An 18,734-nucleotide genomic window follows, 5' to 3' on the forward strand; every position below is an offset into this window, starting at 1 on the left:
ATCCGAGTTACAAGTCTCCCATTAAATACTGTGTGTGTGACCTGAAGAGGATCCTCAGCCTGGGCCACTGAGAGTATTTTCTCTTTCCATGTTTTCATTTCCAAGGGTTGTGAAGCAAGCCGAGCAGGTTGAATAGTACGTACATTCTTCTGACAGCATATAAGGCATATATTGGTAGTTAATGACTTGACAGCGAAATATGTTAAAGGAATTTAGCCTGTGAAAGCCAGCTCTTGAGGTTTTTGTAATTATTCATGCAGTTGAAGTGTCTGAAACTTATGAATAAGCTGCAGGAAGCAGTTGTGTGGATTCGGTCATTTTTCAGCCTGGTTTGACACCTGACTGCCATTCACAAGTGGTTTGTATGAGTTCTACATCCTCAGATTGGGGACTTGGAGTCTCTGTGAGGGTAATTACCGAAGATCCGCTTTCCTTCTGCCGGGCTTGGGCTTTCTCAGAGTGTTTCTACTGAGACTGATTAGAAAATGGACATTGTTTCTGCACCTCCAGCTCCTTGGTTCGCCCTGTTTCTGCATGTCTGCAGAAAAACCAAGTCTGTTCCACAATTTTTAAAGAACTACGTGCTGTCTATTCATATCTTAGGTGAAGGAGATCTCGTGTTCATTTATGTGTATTATACATGAAGTTTGAAGGCTGGGTGTGGGTTTTTTTCTTGCTTTATCCTACTTTATTTTCCCTTTAACTTGGCAGTTACAGATCCATTTTACTGTAGGTTGTCCTTCAGAAACCTTGGTGGAACAGACACATGTTTATTAAATGAGAACATGACCATCCACCTTTGTTGGCTACTGCAAGCAACAGTGTAATTCTCATTTTGGGGTAGTACTTAATAAGCTGTCACATTTACTACATGGGGAAAAAAAACCCCAACAACTACCTAATGTATGCATTTCTCTTCTATAAAAGTAAAACCTGTTGTGATTCTTCAGTTGATAGGAAAACATGGCTTGTGTAAGTGCTTTTGTAAGAAAAACATTAAATACTAGAAAGCTCTTTATCTGGTACTTAAGTGCATTCAAAAAACATAACTAGAAATCAGAACTGAACACTGAAGCCAGACATTTGAATGAGAAATTTGGCACTGGATTTTTTTACCAAGTGAGGTAATGGATGATCAAGGGCAGTAATACTTTGCTTTTAACGTCTTCAATAATTAATGCCTTTGATAAAAGTATTTCCCTAAAATAATAAAGCTCAGAAAAATACCCAGTTATTTAAGGAAAGTGGTGAGTTTTGACCATCTAGTAGTCCCTTCTTGCCTTGGGCTGGGATTGGGGAAACCCCTCCAGCGTTGGGGTCTTGTTGCTGACTTCAGAAAGGCCGCGCTGACCAGCGTTCCTGTAGGAAGGTGCCAGACGAACACTGGTGACACTGGTGCCGTTGTCCCCATCCCTCCTGCGCTGCCTCAGCTCAGTTGGCTTCAGAGCCAGCAAGAGTAACAGTGACATTCCCAGATCTCGACTTCTGGAGGCCTCTGTTCCTTCTGCAGACAGAAACTCTCCTACGTTGCACAAATATTATCTTTTCCGCCTTGACGAACAGAACTGGTCATAGTTTTACTCCCTTCTTTTCCCAGGCTCATTTTCTTTAGCTGGACACCGTCTCGAATATTTCATTTTTTTTTTTCCCCACTCCATTTTCTTCTTTTGTTCTTCCATCCTATTTTTTTTTTCCTGTGAGCTTTCTACTGTTTCTGGCATCCCTGTTGTGTTTTTTTTTTTTTTTCCCCCCGAGTACTCAGTTTTCCATCACCAAACTCCATCTCCTCCTTTATCCTGTTTATTCGCATCAACTTCTTTTTCTCCCCATGCCACTATTTTAACCATCCCATGGTTCCTCTACACTTTGCCTTGCTGTTGGATCTGCTTTTTTGTTGTTTGCTTTATTCTCTCTCAGTACTTCAATCCTTTAAGCACTAAATAGACAAGTAGTTCTTTTGGTCCCATTGGTATCTGTGGAATTTGGTACAGGAGCCACTTGAATCTTGTGCATTGCACAATCAAGTCAGATCTGGAAAAGGGAACAGCACTAATATAGTATTTTATTGAGTCAATTGATGGTCCTGGATATAAGTAGCTTGGTAGAACACATGCCACCTGTTGCTGTAATTATGACGTTAATGAATATCAAACGTGGTGTAAAGAAATGAGCATCACTTGGAATTCAAGGGTAAATAGCTTGGACTGCCCAGCAGTGGAGTCTCCCACAGGCAGGTTATTCCGAGGGAATCAAAAGAGATCCCTGGATATTTTTTCAGCAAACTCTGGGTTTGGAACAGGTATACCAGTTAAGTCTTTGTTATAAGACTTAGTGTTAGTTATAAGATTATTTTTCATTTTTGAAATAAATTGACTGCATTGCTCTCGTTAATGCGCATTTTTGAGATTCTGCAGTATCTGATAGATAGAAGAACTTAAAAAATAAAGGAAAAAAAAAAGAACAGGCAGAATGCTGTGGTAAAGAGCTTTATTTCGTGATTGATTTTTATCTTTTGCAGAACAAGTTACTCCAGTCTTGCAAAATGAGTCTCGCAGTGTTTTTGCTGGGTTGTCCCTCTGAGTTAGACCCGCAGAAGAGTAGAAAGAGGCTTTTCCACCTTCACAGGGAAACGCACAGAGCTCTTGGAATAATTTTCCTGATTTTTATGCGTTTGTTGGGTAAAGTTTCACTTTTTCAGCTGAACTGATCTAATAGCCAGCAGTTCCCAAACAGACAATCTCATCCGCTTTTCCTTATGCTGACCTGAGTGCTTTACTGATGCTGCAACTGATTTGTGGGGCATTTTGTGATACTGTCTTTAGGCCCAAGGTAATTCTTCTCGATGGCTTTGTATTTCTTTTTCTAATTGCAGCCTTTCATATTCCAAAACTTGCAAAAATTTTTTAATTTTCTTAAATATCTATTCTTGTTTGTAGGAATGAATAATAGCAAAGTTGGAACTTTTGCAAGGAAATTACCGAAAATAAATTGTGCGTGAATCCTGTTGTTTCCCAGCAGTCTCACTCTGAAGACACTTAAATGTTGTGTATTCATCGTTAGCCCAACAAACATATAGAAGAGTTGCTGACTGCAGAATTTATGTGCATATATATAATATATATAAACTCATGCACAAGGTGTATTGATTTGTTAAACTCTTGGGAAAGCTTATTTCTCCTTTATCCCCCTCCACTTTTTTTTTTGTCATTAAGGACATTGTGGTAGTTTTGAGGTCATTAGGGACAATAGAAAACATACCCTCATTTTAGAAATTAATTCTGTTCTTGAAGACTAAATGTTGTTGTGCTTATTTAGAAAGTAGTGTCCCGCTAATATGTGAATTGGAGCTTCAAGTAGAAAGTCTTAAATTATGCAGAAAAGACTGGTCCCTCTGTAATAATACACATGGAATATTTGGTTTAAATTGTAGACCTGTGGATGTTGAAGATTTAGGACATTTCTAAAGGTTTCAGTGCTAATGAACCAAAAGTATAATCAAGTTTTGGAGTTAGGTGACCTCTGGGAAGGGGTATGTGGGTGTGTGGAGCAAAACTCCCTTTGCATTAACGTGTTACCACGAGGAAGGGGAAGCCTCTGCCTGCAAATCTTTCAGATATCAGTTGTATTGTTGCTTTCAAAAGGCTCCCTTTTCCTTTTGAAGTTCAAATCCTTATATGTAACCAGGAACTGGTGGGAATAATTTGTGTAACTGAGCTGTATCTGGGATTCATTGTTGGTAAAAGCATCACGTAACATTTTCATATTAGTCAATAATGAATGTGGTTGGAAAAAAACCCATGATTTCTCTTTTTACAGAAAAACCTGCCATTGCTCCCCCCGTCTTTGTATTTCAGAAGGATAAAGCACAGAAGGTAAGATGTTGATCCGTTTATTTTGTGTGTTGTTCTGTAGCTGTGGCTCATTCCATGGTGAGCAGCTGTTTGTCTGTGGTGTTTTGAAGCTGAAGATGGTTCATAGAGCATTAGCGTTATTAATGGGCACAGGGTGACGAGATCCTGGAGGACTCAAAGTGGGAGATGCATGAAATAGGGAGCTCTTCAGGCAGAAGATAAACCAAATCTGGGAGAAATAGTATCTTCAAAGCTGCATCTTGAAAGGAACGGTTGGTAAAGGGGTGCTGGCAGTTGCAGTTCCATTAGAAAACTATAAAATTTCTTTCTCTGAATGGGGTGTAGTTTGCATTTCTTTTCACTTTGTATGTGACACACAAAATATTCTGCATGAGTGCTATGGTGTAGTTAGTTTTTTTTTTTCCCCCCAAACAAGAAGCCTTCCAGGTTTTTATATTTTAGTAATAGAAATTTATAAGAATCTCAATATATTACAGTACTTAATTCTGACTGGTTAATAGTGAAAGCTGTTAACATTTGGGAAAAAAAAGTAAAATCATGATTACCCTTGTGTCAGGTGGAGCTGATGGGAACTGAGAGATGTACTCATGTACATAGGATTTGCTTTTTGTTGAATGACTGGATTGTTGTATTATCTGTGCAATCAGAACATCTTCTCAAATGTTTGAATAGAAATACTGGACTATTTTGCAGTTGGTGGCTTTTCTTTGGTTTGGAACAAATACCGGCTTTCTCATGGGTTTAGTCGGCATATTCCTCAGCAGGAGCTTGAAATCTTTTGTCAGCTTAGAAAGGATTTAAATCTGGTGTTCTTCTAATATTAGCTGATCAAATTAAGTGTATCTTGGAGTAAACAGGTTTGAGATGTTCCTTGCAATTACTTTTGTAACAGTGATAATTTACATGTACTTTGGAATGGAGTGCTAGTGTTTGCGCTATCAGTTTGGATCGTGTCGTTTCCTTCCAGGAAACGGCTCCAAATCACTTGCTGTTGCTCAGAGTGTCCCTGAAGTCCCTTCTGAGTTGCATCATGGTGAGTTTTGTTTTGCTCAGGTGTTTTTTAACGAGGCAGTGCTGCCACAGTCTGGGAATAGAGACCACAACAAGTGTGGCCCAGGCAGAGCAACATGGTCCTGGGTCCTTTCTGTGCTGGCCTGGACCTTCCAGTGTAAGTTGGAGAACGACCTGCTGGAGAGCAGTGCAGGGGAAAGGGAGCTGGGGGTCCTGGGGACAGCAGGATGACCATGAGCCAGCACTGGGCCCTTGTGGCCAGGAAGGGCAATGGGACCGGGGCGGGATTAGAAGTGGGGTGGTCAGTAGGTCAGAGAGGTTCTCCTGCCCCTCTGCTCTGTCCTGGTGAGACCACATCTGGAATATTGTGTCCAGTTCTGGGCCCCTCAGGTCCAGCAGGACAGGGAACTGCTGGAGAGAGTCCGGCACAGCCACGAAGATGCTGAAGGGAGTGGAGCATCTCCCGTGTGAGGAAAGGCTGAGGGGCTGGGGCTCTGGAGCTGGAGAAGAGGAGACTGAAGGGTGACCTCATTCATGGTGATCAATATGGAAAGGGTGAGTGTCAGGAGGATGGAGCCAGGCTCTTCTGGGTGACAGCCAGTGATAGGACAAGGGGCAGTGGGGACAAACCGGAACACAGGAGGTTCCGCTTAAAGATGAGAAGAAACTTGTTCCCGGTGAGGGTGCCAGAGCCTGGCCCAGGCTGCCCAGGGAGGTTGTGGAGTCTCCTTCTCTGCAGACATTCCAACCCGCCTGAACACCTTCCTGTGTAACCTCATCTGGGTGTTCCTGCTCCGGCGGGGGGATTGCACTGGATGAGCTTTTGAGGTCCCTTCCAATCCCTGACATTCTGTGATTCTGTGTGGAGCTGGCAGGTCTCGTGCTCTCAAGTTCCTTCATGTTGGACCTCTTAGGAACGTGGTTTAGTGCTAGATTTAGGTTATGGTTGGACCTGATCTTCAGGGTCTCTTCCAACCAAAATGATTCTGTGATTCTGCTCCTGCAGGACACACTTTTAAGCAGGGCCTGTTGTGATAGGACAAGGGATGATGGTTTTAAACTAAAGGAGGGAGATTTAGGCTGCACATGAGGAAGAAATTGTTGGCCTTCAGGGTGGTGAGAGCCTGGCCCAGGTTGGCCAGAGAGGTGGTGGCTGAACCATCCCTGGAGACATCCCAGGCCAGGCTGGACGGGGCTCTGAGCAACCTGAGCTGGTGCAGATGTCCCTGCTCATGGCAGGGGGGCACTGGGGGAGCTGGGAAGGGCCCTTCAACACAAACCATCTGTTATTCTGTGTCTCTGAGCTCCTGTGCTGGGCTGTGGGACAGACCTGTTGCACTCTGGTATGTCTCAAGAAAATATTTGTAAAAAAACCTAAACTAAAGGCTTAATTAATGTCTTTTGGGGCTGGCAGAGAGGATTCAGGGAGAGGGATCTATGATTTAGTCTTCCCCAATACCTCTTGGATGCTGAGGGGTCTGGTGATGCCGGTTAGGTAGCTGGGTGTAATTTGTGGATATGTACAGTTTTCTTAAAAAGGGGAAGAGAGGTGGTTAATAATAATTTTACTGTTTTATACTGTGCGTATTTGAGACTGGAGGAGTAACAGAAGCATCAGTGCTTTGCTTTTTGTTGTTTTAATAAATCAAGGGCCAAAGCAAAGCCTGCTTGTTGCTTGTGCCAGGAGCTGGGTTTTGTAGTATTGATACAACAGTAATAGGGTCAGAACACAATGCCATCACCCAAAAGGAACAGCCACTGAATATGTGCTGGATCTATCACAACCCGGCACTCGGGCCAGCTGGTGTCCCTGGAATCAGCCTCATCAAGAAAAGGTGACTCAGGTTACCTGGGGGTTGAGACCTTTTGCTGTATTTTTGGTGAGACTAACAGCAAAGTGTTTCAGTTAATGGTTAACTCGTTACTGTTTCTATGCAAGGTGTCTTGTGGCTTAGACAAAGATCATCCTTACTGAAGTGAACAAGGAAAGTCTATTAACAGAGGACTTTTTCCTAGAGCAACGTTTTGAAAAAAATGCAAAAGTCGCTTCGAAAGAGCTGACCAACACCACGCTTCTAAAATATGTAATTTCTCTATGTAAATTACAGTTTTAATTTAGCAAAATGTCTGTCTAGTCAGGTCAGTTTTCTTCTAGAGCTGCAAACAAAGTGTTCCTGGAGGCTTTTCAGCACCAGCACGGCCACCTGTGAGCTGAGGGTGAGGAGGAGCCTTTGCATCGGGTGTTTAATTAACTGGCCATGATGGTGGTTTAGATATTTGCCTTGTGCTTTTCCTCATCACACAGGACACCCTGAGCAGAATTATTGTGTTGCAGAGTCTACAGACCCAGTGTCAGGGCTGGATTTATATTGTTTGGTGGTCTTAACCTGCCTTTTGTGGAGCCAACATTGTCTACTGTTAACATTCTTTTTCTAGAAATCTCTAAGTTTGTGCTTGTAAAGTGTCAGACATCTGTTTCTCCATTAGTAGTTGGAAAATATTCACCATTTTGCAGTACAAAATGCATACTAGCCTGGAAACTAATTTTTTAACTAGTCGTTCCAGCTAAGGGTATATACAGTTTAGCAGAGCATCAGAACATGCAGTTTGTCGTGGTTATTTGGAGGGACAAGAAGTGCAAGGTGTTCAGAGTGATGCCTCTTAATTTTACTTTCAGAGGTTCTGGTTGTTTCTTTTCACACTTAAAGACAGATTTAATCTGTCCTGATTATCATTATAGATAACAATTAATGGTGGATGTAAAGTTGGCTGTTTCTACATTTGTCGCGTCTCCATTTTCAGTATTTTCACATCTCCTTAACTCTTTGAGAACTGTTTTTACAACGTGTGGAATAGAGAGGATCCTTGCAAATATCTGAATGACAGCGTCCAAATACCCTCCTTGTTTATACGCTGCTGTTCATTTTTCTGACAAGAGGAGCTTCTCGTGCTGACACTGGTTGTCAAGTTGCATCAGCTTAGGAAGACTCAGCTGTTGGGACTTTGCTTTCAGATCTTAACCTCACTATTTTAAGCACAGGTTATTGCTGTTATTCCATTATCCGTCCCAATAACTTACACATGAACTGTACTGTGCTTCTCAACACTTTTTGGATTAAAGATTTTAATTGATACTTTTTCGACGATGAATTTTTGTCACTTGTTACACTTGTGTTTCTGCCCTGAAACTGATTTTAACTTCTGCCGTAAAAAAACATTTTGTGCCAGTTTCTGGCCGTAGGTTACTTGAAGTCATTTTGTGAAGTTCATTTTTTAATGTGCGTTTCTGAGGCCAAGGTATTCTGGAGTCTTCCTTGCATTTCCACATTTTAAAGTTGGTATACTGGTTAAACAAATTTAACCAGTAGTGTTGTAAAGAAACGATTTATCAAAAAACTCTTTTAAATTGGTGTCCTTTGTGAGAACTGTGGTTGTCTGCCACTCACCGTTGATTCTGACACTGCCGGGGTCATCATGATTCCCATGAGTACTACAAAAGGGAGACACTAAACTCAGATTTTAAAAATATTTTTGCACTTTAAAACCAGCGATAGTCTATTCTGTAGCTTGTACCTTGTCCTCTTCCCTCCACCAGCCTGGGTTGGAGGTGATGGTAGAATATAGAAAAGAACACTTCATTTCTAGCTTGTTATGTATATAACTGGTTTTAGTTGGTGTTCTGCTTTCTCGAGGAATTGATAGTGGTGAGCTTTTAAGGATGGCTCTGAAGGAAAAGAAATTACATGGGCTCAGGTCATGTCTCAAACCCAAGTGGTGCTGCAAAATGATGCAAAGAGTTTAAGGGGTAACTGGCACCTGCATCGTAAAGGGGCAGTTATGGAGCGAACAAGGATTTATGTCCTTAAGTTGTTCGATGTGTCGTCATGGTCTTAACTACGGAGCTTTAAAAATCATTTGTTGTAAAAACGATTTAACTGATGGGAAAGATGGGATTCCAGTGTGGTCTGGAGAGCAAGAGCATGAGCTTAGAAATGAGAAAGTTGTACTGGACAATACCTAAAGTCGGGATTTGGTGAAGTCCTGGTTTGATTTGGAAATGCCTGGGTTTGGTGGTTTGAGGAGGTGGATGATTAGAAATTGTTTGTGCAGTGGGCACAACTTATAGGTTTAGGACAGTGGCAGAGAGAGAACTGGAGGAAATAACTTGTGTAAGGGGAGGAACAGGATCTTTTCCAGGCTCTCAGCATCGTTAGCGAGACCTTAATTGAACTGTGGTGTAAGTCAATAGTGTACTTCAGGAGTTAAAATTAATACTTAAGAGTTCACAATGGTGAATATATTGCTGTGCTGTTGCACTTAGAACAATCATAAATGTATTTGGAGAGGACAATTGTGCAAGGCGAAGCTTAGAGGAATATCGAGAGGCTGGGGATGGCAAAGGCTGCTGAGAATTCCACCAGGAGTTGTTGTCGGCTCTGGGTGGGTAAAGGTGTGAAAAGCTACACTGAGAATAATCCTTTTGGCCCATTGGGTATGGGTGCTAGTTTGGGGGAAATGAAGAAAGGAGGCATTAATAGCACAACTTAGAATTGAGGGGGAAAACTGACTCAAGAGTGTTTATGTCAGTCTTTATTAAAAAATATTAATATTTCCTTGCCTATATTTGGTGGGTTTAGCATCATGTTAATCTCAGCTTGTATGTGTTTCTTCGTGTCTCCCCTTATTTCCTGCAGTGCAGCAGAAGCCAAATGTCCAAGCAGAGTTACATGTTTAGTCTAGGTGTGTTATATTCGTGTTTTAATAAAACAGATGTTGTTTGATCTGGCTGAGCAAGGTGAGGTACTTGGGAACAGGGGGGTGGAAACAACAATAATCAGTTGTAGGAAAAACTGTCAGTGCTGTTAATTTGCTACTGATGGTGCGGTAGAAGATTTCTGGAAAGATTAGATGATGAAATGACTGTTACCGTACAGGCTTTCAGAGCAATTTAAAAAGCGTTTGTGCTATCTCTGGTTGGTGGGCTGTGTTTTCTTGGTGCTGGTGAGTGTCACTGCTCATTGTGACCACACACTATGTGTCTGTTCTTCGATGGATCTTTGCCTGTTCGGGCTGTTCCACACAGTACCTGCTCCCTTTTCTTGCACAAGTATTGATTTTTTTTCCCAAGAATGGGCCATTTCAAGTAAACCAAATGTCAAATGGCTTCTGGTCACAAGGTACAAACAGCAGTAGGTTAATTCAGTGTCCAGACTGTCAGGTGTTGGGTGATGACCTGCTGCAGAAATTTGTCTATTTTAAGGTTAAAATTTTCAGGGGTTAATATTTCAAAATACAGCTGGTAAACAGTCAGAATTTTATGTCAGCTTTCTATCACTTGTAATTACCAGTGTTGCTAGAACTGGCCAAGAGAACTTTATTAACCAGATTTTCACTGCAGCAAGTGGTCGTTAATTTAGACTTGTTCTTAACGAGCAAAAATCTGACCTCAGTTAACCCAGGTCGGAAAGACATTGAAGAACCGAAAGTGCTGCAGGAATTCTGGGCTGTACACAACAGATATCTCTGCATTCTTGAACATTGTTCACTTAAGTTTATCGAATAGTACAGTGCTCAGTATAGGCACATAATGTCCTATGTGTACACGGGCAAGCGTTCTTCAAATTATCCCAGTGCCTTTGAGTAAAACTGTTTCTTGCCTTGAAAAATACAGAATATCGATGCATCGCAGTGTTCATGCTGGTTTGCTGAGGCAGAAAATTTCACGTAATCTTCCCAGGACCTTGGGAAGGTGAATTAAATCTGAGTTCTGAAGAAGAGATACTGCGTATTTCTTATTTACTTGGTATTGTTTGTAGGTGCACAGGCAGATATTTTTGCTAAGACATTATATGGTGTGGCCAGAGTAAAGTCGTGACTTCCAGCTGTCTTGCCGGCCACAGGACCCTTTGTTGAGAAGGTTCTGGAACAGCTTTTAAGGATCAGCCGTGGCAGCTCAATAACGTGCAGTGCCAGGGTTGCAGACCGTGCTCTGGACTCCTTTTATATAAGACTTTTTGCATCTTAAATGTATTTTTCAAACATACTATAAGTGTATTTTTACCTGTTTCACCTAATTACCTTGTCCTTTTTTTTTTTTCTTTACCTGAATTCTCCCTCCCCTGTTTCTGCTCATTATTGTGAATAGACAAATACGGACTAATTTGTTGAAGTTCAAGTTCTCTGTTAGTTTGTTTTAACACCGGTGTGAGGAAAGGTGTAAAGAAGCAGCGTTTGTACTTCAGTGTGGGATGGTTAATGACTTTCATTTGCACTTTTGAAAAGCAGTTGGTTGCCTTCAAAAAGGTAACTTGATTGATTAGAAATGTGTCAGTTGTAGGAGCCTCTATTTAGAAATAGTTGTAACTTTTCTGTAGTTGGATTTCTAAAAGTAAGAGGAGGAGGGAATAAGTGAAAAGTGGTTTCTGTTCTTAAATGAGGAGTAAATTGTATGTTGGATTTTGTTACTGGTTTATGTCTCTTCAGCTTCTAATTTCAAAGACCTGAATGGAGAGAAGTTGAGTCACCTTAATGGTTCTTTATAGGATGAGACTATCCTGGTGTTTATTGCTGTGTGTGTTACACTTGTGTAAAATGTGTATTGCTGTGAAGTACAGATTGAGTAGCCTGGAAAGAGACCTCTGAAATGAAAAGGCTGGATTGCTGTTTATTATCACTGATTGTAATTTGATTTTTTTTTTTCCAGTCTATCAAGTAAACTGTGTCCTGCGTATATTCCCCCTGTTTTTGTCTAGTTTCCCCAGCTTCCCCTACAGTCTGTGGGCAGGCTAGAGAAAACATCTCCCTGCCTCAAGCATTTCACTTCTCAGTGTAGGTTATTCCCCATCGCTTATCATCTCGGTAGGATCTGAGGAAATCAGGGAAATCAGTTCAGGGAGAAATTACTTGTCATTTTTTAAGGATTTATGGAGATCCGCAGTTCCATTCATGCAATTTTTTCGCCAAATGGTTTCCTTTTGCGTTCAGGGTTTTTGCTAAAAATTGAAACAAAATGCCGGCATATGTGCAAAATACATTTTTTTCTGACTTCAGATACTGATTGTTGAAACAGATGACATCATGGTTTTCCACTTTAGCTTTATCTTTTTGGAAACTACTGGATGTTGGCAAGGGGGATGCCTGATAAGGTCATTTTCCGGTAGCGTGGGGTACTTGACCCGTTATGTAGGAACAGCATGGATCACCAAATGCAGCATTAATTAATGTGATTTGCCTCATAGATATGTGTGGATGTGGGGGGCTGCGTTTCAGAAATCAATAGCTTTTCATTCCCTACACTAAGGGTTTCAAAAGTACCCCTTAAACTTAATCGCACAGGCAAAATGCAGTGTAAATAGGTTTTTATTGGTGTTGAGTGAAATTCTGATAGTACAGTAGTATCTAGATTCTAAGTACCCGCAGTGCTAAATAGGAAGTTTTGTACTTTCTGCTGGTTTTCTATCCAAGGTGTGTATTTTAGACGCCAGTCCTGCTGTGCGATGCTCCATCCTCGGGTGTTCTCTGCTCCTCCTCTCTAGTGAACAGAATCCATCCTGGGATTGTGTTTTGCGGGAACAAGGGGAGTTAAATCAGCCGGGGAACTGGCAGAGAAAGTAGGAGAGAGACCTAGAAATCCTCAGAAATATATGAAACCTTAGTTCAAAGACTTTCTGAATGTTGTGATTGTAGCATATGCTTCTCCCTGCTTTGTTCCTGGTGCTGTGGAAGACACCAGGAGACTGATCCAGTGCCAATTCCTATCAAAATATCATAGTGCTGCTTTATAGGGCGCGATTTGAAAAATGCTCCCCCCAGGCTGCCCTTCGGTTGGAGGAACTGATGTCAGGTACATTAATTAGGAAAAGTGCTTTGGAATGAGCTCCCAAATGACAGGTGTATTTCTGATGAGCTCGGAACTACTTTGATATTTTTAAAATCGAAGCAAATTTGAAAATTGTCACTTTCAGATTTTCATTATATAGGAAGTCGTGGCTGTCAAAATTGTTGCATGGTCTTTAAGGTTGTTTGTGCTTGGATGTGAATTTTCAGGCATCTTATTTGTAAATGAAATATTTTGAATTAATCTTATTGTATAGTATCTGGGTGAAACACAATATGACTTATCCGAAGCTATAAAAATAACCCTTTACCTTGAGTGTATATCACTGACAGTAAAGAAAAAAAAAATCTCGAAACTGATGATTAAAACATTCAGATGTATCCAAAGAGATTGAAATGTTCAGTGTGTGATTTTTGTTTGATCACTGTCATCTGATTTCAGAGATCAGCAGATGGATCGAGTCCAGAAGATGGAGATGGTAAGAGATTTGATTGTTAGATTGAATAAATCATGAGTATATGTCTACAGGATTTTGTACATTTTCTCTAATTGTGGTTGTGGGGTTTTTTTTCTACAGAATCTGATCGAGAGGACGGGAACTACTGTCCACCTGTGAAGCGGGAGAGAACTTCATCCTTAACTCAGTTCCCTCCTTCTCAGTCAGGTAAACGTCGTTACAATATTATATATGAGCGGTGGGTTTCCTTACACTGCTTTTTTCCAGTCACGTCAGCAGTTTAATTACTGTCTGCTCTGCTTTGGCTTGAGACCATCCAGCCATGTACTCTGATTTTTTTCTCTATTTTCTCTGTTAGGAAATTCAGTGAAGCCCAAGAGAGTTGAGATATGGGGGGGGGGGGGTGTTAAGTATTTTCTATCTGTAACTTTATATAAATTCTTAGTTTCAGCTTTTAAAAACTGTTAAATTGAATTTACCAGAAATCTTTTTGGTTTGTCCTCTGCTGCCAGGCAAATCTTTCCAGCCTCAGGCTGGACTTAAGTTGTTTTAATTCTTTGCAGCAAAATCTCTGGGAAAGCCAGGGGTAAATTCTTGCCATTCACGTATGCAGGAATGGTCGTATTTGATATGTGTTCACCCTCAGGACTGCTGTCTAAAACTTAAACCTCTCTTCACAGACAACAGAAAGATTTTAGTTTTGGCCAAGAATTATTTTAGTTAAAATACATCAGTGCTTGAGGCAGGTTTGGAGACTTTGCTGCTTCGCATCTGTCACCTTGGTTGAATTAAAGGAGATGAGAAAAACCAGTAAAGGAAAGAGCAGTAAAAACTATTCCTCTAATATCCAGCACATTTGGGCATTGTGACTAAAAGCTCAACTGTTCTAGTCTGTAATGCTCTGATCTTTTGAGATTAGAATCTCTGAAATATCAGTTTTTGATGCTGACGTTTGTTAAGCAGCGGAGGAAAACAATTTATTTGGCTCTTTCGTGATTAAATACTGCATGTTTCGGGGGTCCAGTGTACTTTCTCAGCACCCGTTTGGCTAATGCACTTTGGATATGGTCGTTTATTCCACTTGACTCCCTTGTTCTCCTCTGGCGTGTGGTGTTGTCGAGCAGTGACAACTTTGGTTGGAATCGCAACTTCCATAAAGGCTGCTTCGAATATTGCTGATGGGATTTGATGCCTTAGTTTAGAGAAAATCTTCCACTTTCCAAACCTTAAATTTTTGTGGGGTTCTGTCGTTCATGTTTAAGGTTATAGCAGATGATAATAAAAAGAGAGGAGATTGAGTTAAAGGAAAGAAGCAAATATGAAAAAAAAAATATATAAATCTTAAATATAGAAGGCAAGTGCTGCATCTTTTAGTAAAATGGTGTTCAGAGATGAGTTTCCTTTCTCTTTTCAATCTACGCTTCTCCCACAGCCTCAGAAAAGCTAAAAGAGCTGATAAATCTTGTCATACTTTACCTTGTGCAAGATGATCTGCTGGAGACAAAAAACCCCAACCTACTGTTGCTGCCTTGGGACTCTTGATGCATCTGCCTCCTGTTCTGAAGATCATAGTCCAGAAATCGCATTGTCTGTGGTTCTTTGTGCAACACCAAAAGTACCTCAGCTGCTGAACGGGGCCCTGACCAAACTCCCTATGACTCAATTCTCTAGTTCTCAGCAAAGCATGGAAAAGAAATACTGTCCATTGCATGTTCCTTTCAAACATTTTTTGCTGTCTTGTTGACCGTGATGCTGCTGAACTGTAACATCTGCAAATACTCTGTAGTCGCCTTTTGTAGGGTTTTTGTCCTTGCAGGACAGTTCGAACAGAGATTGCCTAGTTCTTAGTGCAAACTCCGTCTTAAGGCCTTTGAGGAGCGCAGGTTTTGGCTTCCCCTGTTTATTCCACTCTCTGCAGAGGCCTTTTGAAATGTTATATGTATTTTGTATGGTATAAATTCTAACATCACTTTTAGTTCCCAGCTCAGATTCAATTCAGACCAGCAATGCTTTGTTCATCTGCCCTCTGGAATAAATAAAACTTGGTCTGTCTCTTTTTCTGGAGAAAGGGGATTTTATGGACAGTGACCTGTTTACTTCTGTGACTGGAATACTGGTTTAGTTTAGAAGAAAGAAAAACTTAAACAAAAAATCCTAGAAAAATAACTTTCAATTTGCAGCATTGATATGTCTGGAAACAGTTTATAATTAACAACAATATACACAACTTTTTATTTTTCCTTTTCCTTAACTGCAGTAACAAAGAACAATGTCTTCATGCCATCAAGCTTCTGTGAACCCTCTACAGGCAATTCTGACTCAGAACCAGGTGAATATTGACATTTTTCTGCTTTTTCTCAGCCAACTGCTGTCAGTCCCTCGTGATCCAGAGTATAGTTCTGGTAATTCAGAAGAGCGAGCATGTCTGGTAGAATGGAAGTGGTGATGGTTCCAGTCTTACAGCTGGTCTTTTACTCACTTAATTACTTGATTTCATGCTTGCTGGAGGTAACAGGAATTGGGGTATTTGGGATTTTCAAGTGCTTTAGGAGCAGTGGTGGAAAACTGCAACATGACTGTGCCCACCTGTTCGCCTCAACATAAAACTTAAGGGAAACGTTCATGTATCTACTTTGGATGTTCAATTTTTTTTATGTTGAAATTCAGATCAACCATAATCTGTGGTGATGATGATGTTCAACCCTGAGCTGTGAACCTTGCTGACAGTACCAATTATTTTCTTAATCACCATGTTCTGTGGTTTGGTTGTGTTGGTGTCACTGAATACACATTATATTTTTTAGGCTTAAATGGCAGGAGAATAACAAAGTACAGTAAGATGGTGCCGTGCTGAGTTGTCTTATTCTGAGCATGGCCATTATGTCCCTAAACTAAAACATTTTATAATTATACCTTGTAAGTTGTTAGGAACTCATTTTGTAATAGCTGTGGGTATATGGCTATTATTTTTTGGAGATTTTGATAGTTTATCTAAAAACCTTAACTATAGTGAGTGCAAGCAAGGGAATTTCTTTTACCTTCATACTATAAAAGCACAAGGTAAAAGCTGATGGAACTACAAGAAACTAATATTAAGCAATTAATTTTAACTTAATTTATGATAATTAGCAGTTGGGTGCCTGTTAGCAGCTGTCACGTTCACTCATACTTTTGATTGTCCTTTCTTTGGTTTGAATCTCCCTTAAAAACTCCGTTACCTCTATTAAACATATAAGTCCTTCACAGAAGGATCTCCAAGGTGAATATGGGTTCATGTTTCTCCTGAAAAACAATTTTGAATTTTTTTCTTGCAACTGTTTGTGTTTCTGTGTATATTCGCTGTGATGACCACTGGAAATTCAGACTTCTTTTGGAAGCAGGGGATTTGTTCTTTGGAAATCTCCTTCTGGCTTTGGATATTTATAAAATGGGTTGTCACAATGGAGAAATCCTGAGGAAATTATGGCTGAATGGATGTATGTGGTGTGTTACAGCTGTGCCCTTGTAATTGTGGGTTTTGCTTGTAGAGGAGAAGAGCAGCGGGTTCCGGCTGAAGCCGCCGATCCTGATCCACGGGCAGGCACCCAGTGCAGGTCAGTTCAGGGCTTGTGCAGCAGCACAAAGAAACCACCTCAAGCACTTTATTTAGGAGTTTCCTCAAACTGCTGTTGTCATTGGAGAGTTGGTTTATTTTTACTGTTGCCGTGTCCTTGGAATACAGGTGGCCTGAAATGGAATGAGTTGCAGAATATTCAGCTGAGTTGCTATGAGTAACTTCTGTTGTATGATATTGGATCAAGAGTTCATCTTATTTTGGTTCGATAAAGCGAACTGAACCTCCTGGGATTGCCATAACCTTCTACAGTTGATGTTAAGATGTCTCTTTTTTTAGGTTGTTTAAGGTCAGTTGGCTTTTTGAATTGGAGTGGAATTAAGAGTTGTGTTACCGTGTATCTTACCATAGCAAACCAAAGAGACCAGGTTAATTCAAAAAGCCAAAAGGCTGTGAAATGAAGCAACACGTAAGATTATTACACTATTAATACATTTGATTGTATGAAAAAACAACACAAAAATATTTACCAGTATCTGGAAATGAGTAATTTGAAGGAGAAAAGACTTGAGATCTATGGTCGAATAATATGTCAGTGAAATAGGATTGCTTGTGTGCTGCTCATTTCTCTTACATTTTGACTTTTATTTCTGAGTCAGTCATAATCTCTCCTTCTGTGCTTTCCTGGCTAAGGTAGCGAATATATTTAAAAATGTCTTTTAAGGCTAGGAAGTTGTCTTCTCTATTTTGAGACTAATTCTATCTTGAGGCTGAGTGAGGGATGGGAAAGAAGGGGGTGGAAGCTTTTGAAACATCTCCTTTTCCATTCTGTGCTCTTTTGGAAGCAGTTACAGAGAAGACGAGACAAAGCCGAATTCTTTAAAGCTTTATAGCTCTTGAAAAACCTTCATGTTGCAGGTGTCCCCAGCCAGAAGCCGAAGGAGCAGCAGCGCAGTGTGCTACGCCCAGCTGTGTTACAGGCGCCACAGCCAAAAGCTTTCTCACAGATGGGTAAATAATGCTTTTGCTTTCTAGAAGAAAAACACCCAATTTGTGTAGTGTAGCGGTTTGGTTTTACTCAGCATGTGCCTTTGTTTTGCTAGGTTTCTCCTTTCAGAAAATGAAACACTTTACATACTAAACTGTGTTGCGTAAGGGATAACACACTCAAACCTTCAGTTCTAGTGTAGGGTGAGTGTCTGATGTTGCCAGGCCTCTAACTTTGGTGTAGTCCATGCTTGGTTTTTGGAATAAATAAACTTTTAAGGGTGTGGATTGGCAATGTCAAATGGCAGCATTGACCATGGTGTAATAAGCTGCGGGCAGATGGAACGGTCGCAGTTGACCTCAGCACGGTGACAGAAAACGCCTCGATCGCTTGTAGGTGCCTCTAGGCTTAGGGACGATTTTGAAGTTGAAACTTCAAGATACAATTTTAATTCTTAAGTTTGGTCATGTATATAATGCTTATTGCATTGTTATGGAATTTGGTCTAGCTAATAGAAATAGGCATGATTGAAAACTGGAAGTTAAAGCAAAAAGACCTGTTCAAGATGTCCATGTCTCCTGCACTCCTATGTTTCCTCAGCCCCTCACCTTTTGTTATTTGGATGTTCAGTTGAACTGCAACAGAAGTGACTTAATGCTGAATCTGGCATAGAACCGAATGTTTCTAGTTAGATTTCTTGGTTTGCCTTTTGGCACAGGTTGGACTCTACAGAGGACTTAATATTGGGGTGCAAATTTTCAGTGAGGAATTTAGGTCCAAAGAGGAGCTGCACTGGCTGTGGACAGTGTTAGATCGGAGAAGGGCAGTTGCTTGAAGTTGTGTGTCTTGAAGTCCCTGCAGCGTTTATATAGATTAAGTGACTTTTTGCTGACCTGGTTTTCTGCCTTTGAAACTTTGATGCTGCTGAGAATTGCCGAATGGTGGTCCTCATATCCCTTGCAAAATACTGTGGGAACACATTACAGTGTTTCATGGACTTGAACAAGAAAACAGCA

At 40.7% G+C, this 18,734-nt stretch overlaps 1 protein-coding gene across 1 annotated transcript in view; it reads left to right on the top strand.

Moving 5' to 3' along the window:
* The window catches only part of RANBP3 (RAN binding protein 3), a 41,850-nt gene that overhangs the window by 6,672 nt on the left and 16,444 nt on the right, over positions 1–18,734 (top strand). Inside the window, exons 2-7 of the mRNA XM_065652745.1 lie at positions 3,817–3,872; positions 13,162–13,198; positions 13,298–13,384; positions 15,435–15,506; positions 16,705–16,770; positions 17,649–17,741. Coding sequence (XP_065508817.1) covers positions 3,817–3,872; positions 13,162–13,198; positions 13,298–13,384; positions 15,435–15,506; positions 16,705–16,770; positions 17,649–17,741 — 411 coding nt within the window. The remainder of the gene's footprint in view (positions 1–3,816; positions 3,873–13,161; positions 13,199–13,297; positions 13,385–15,434; positions 15,507–16,704; positions 16,771–17,648; positions 17,742–18,734) is intronic.

The sequence above is a fragment of the Caloenas nicobarica genome, chromosome 27 (genome assembly GCF_036013445.1).
Source record: "Caloenas nicobarica isolate bCalNic1 chromosome 27, bCalNic1.hap1, whole genome shotgun sequence".
Taxonomy (NCBI): Eukaryota; Metazoa; Chordata; class Aves; order Columbiformes; family Columbidae; genus Caloenas; species Caloenas nicobarica.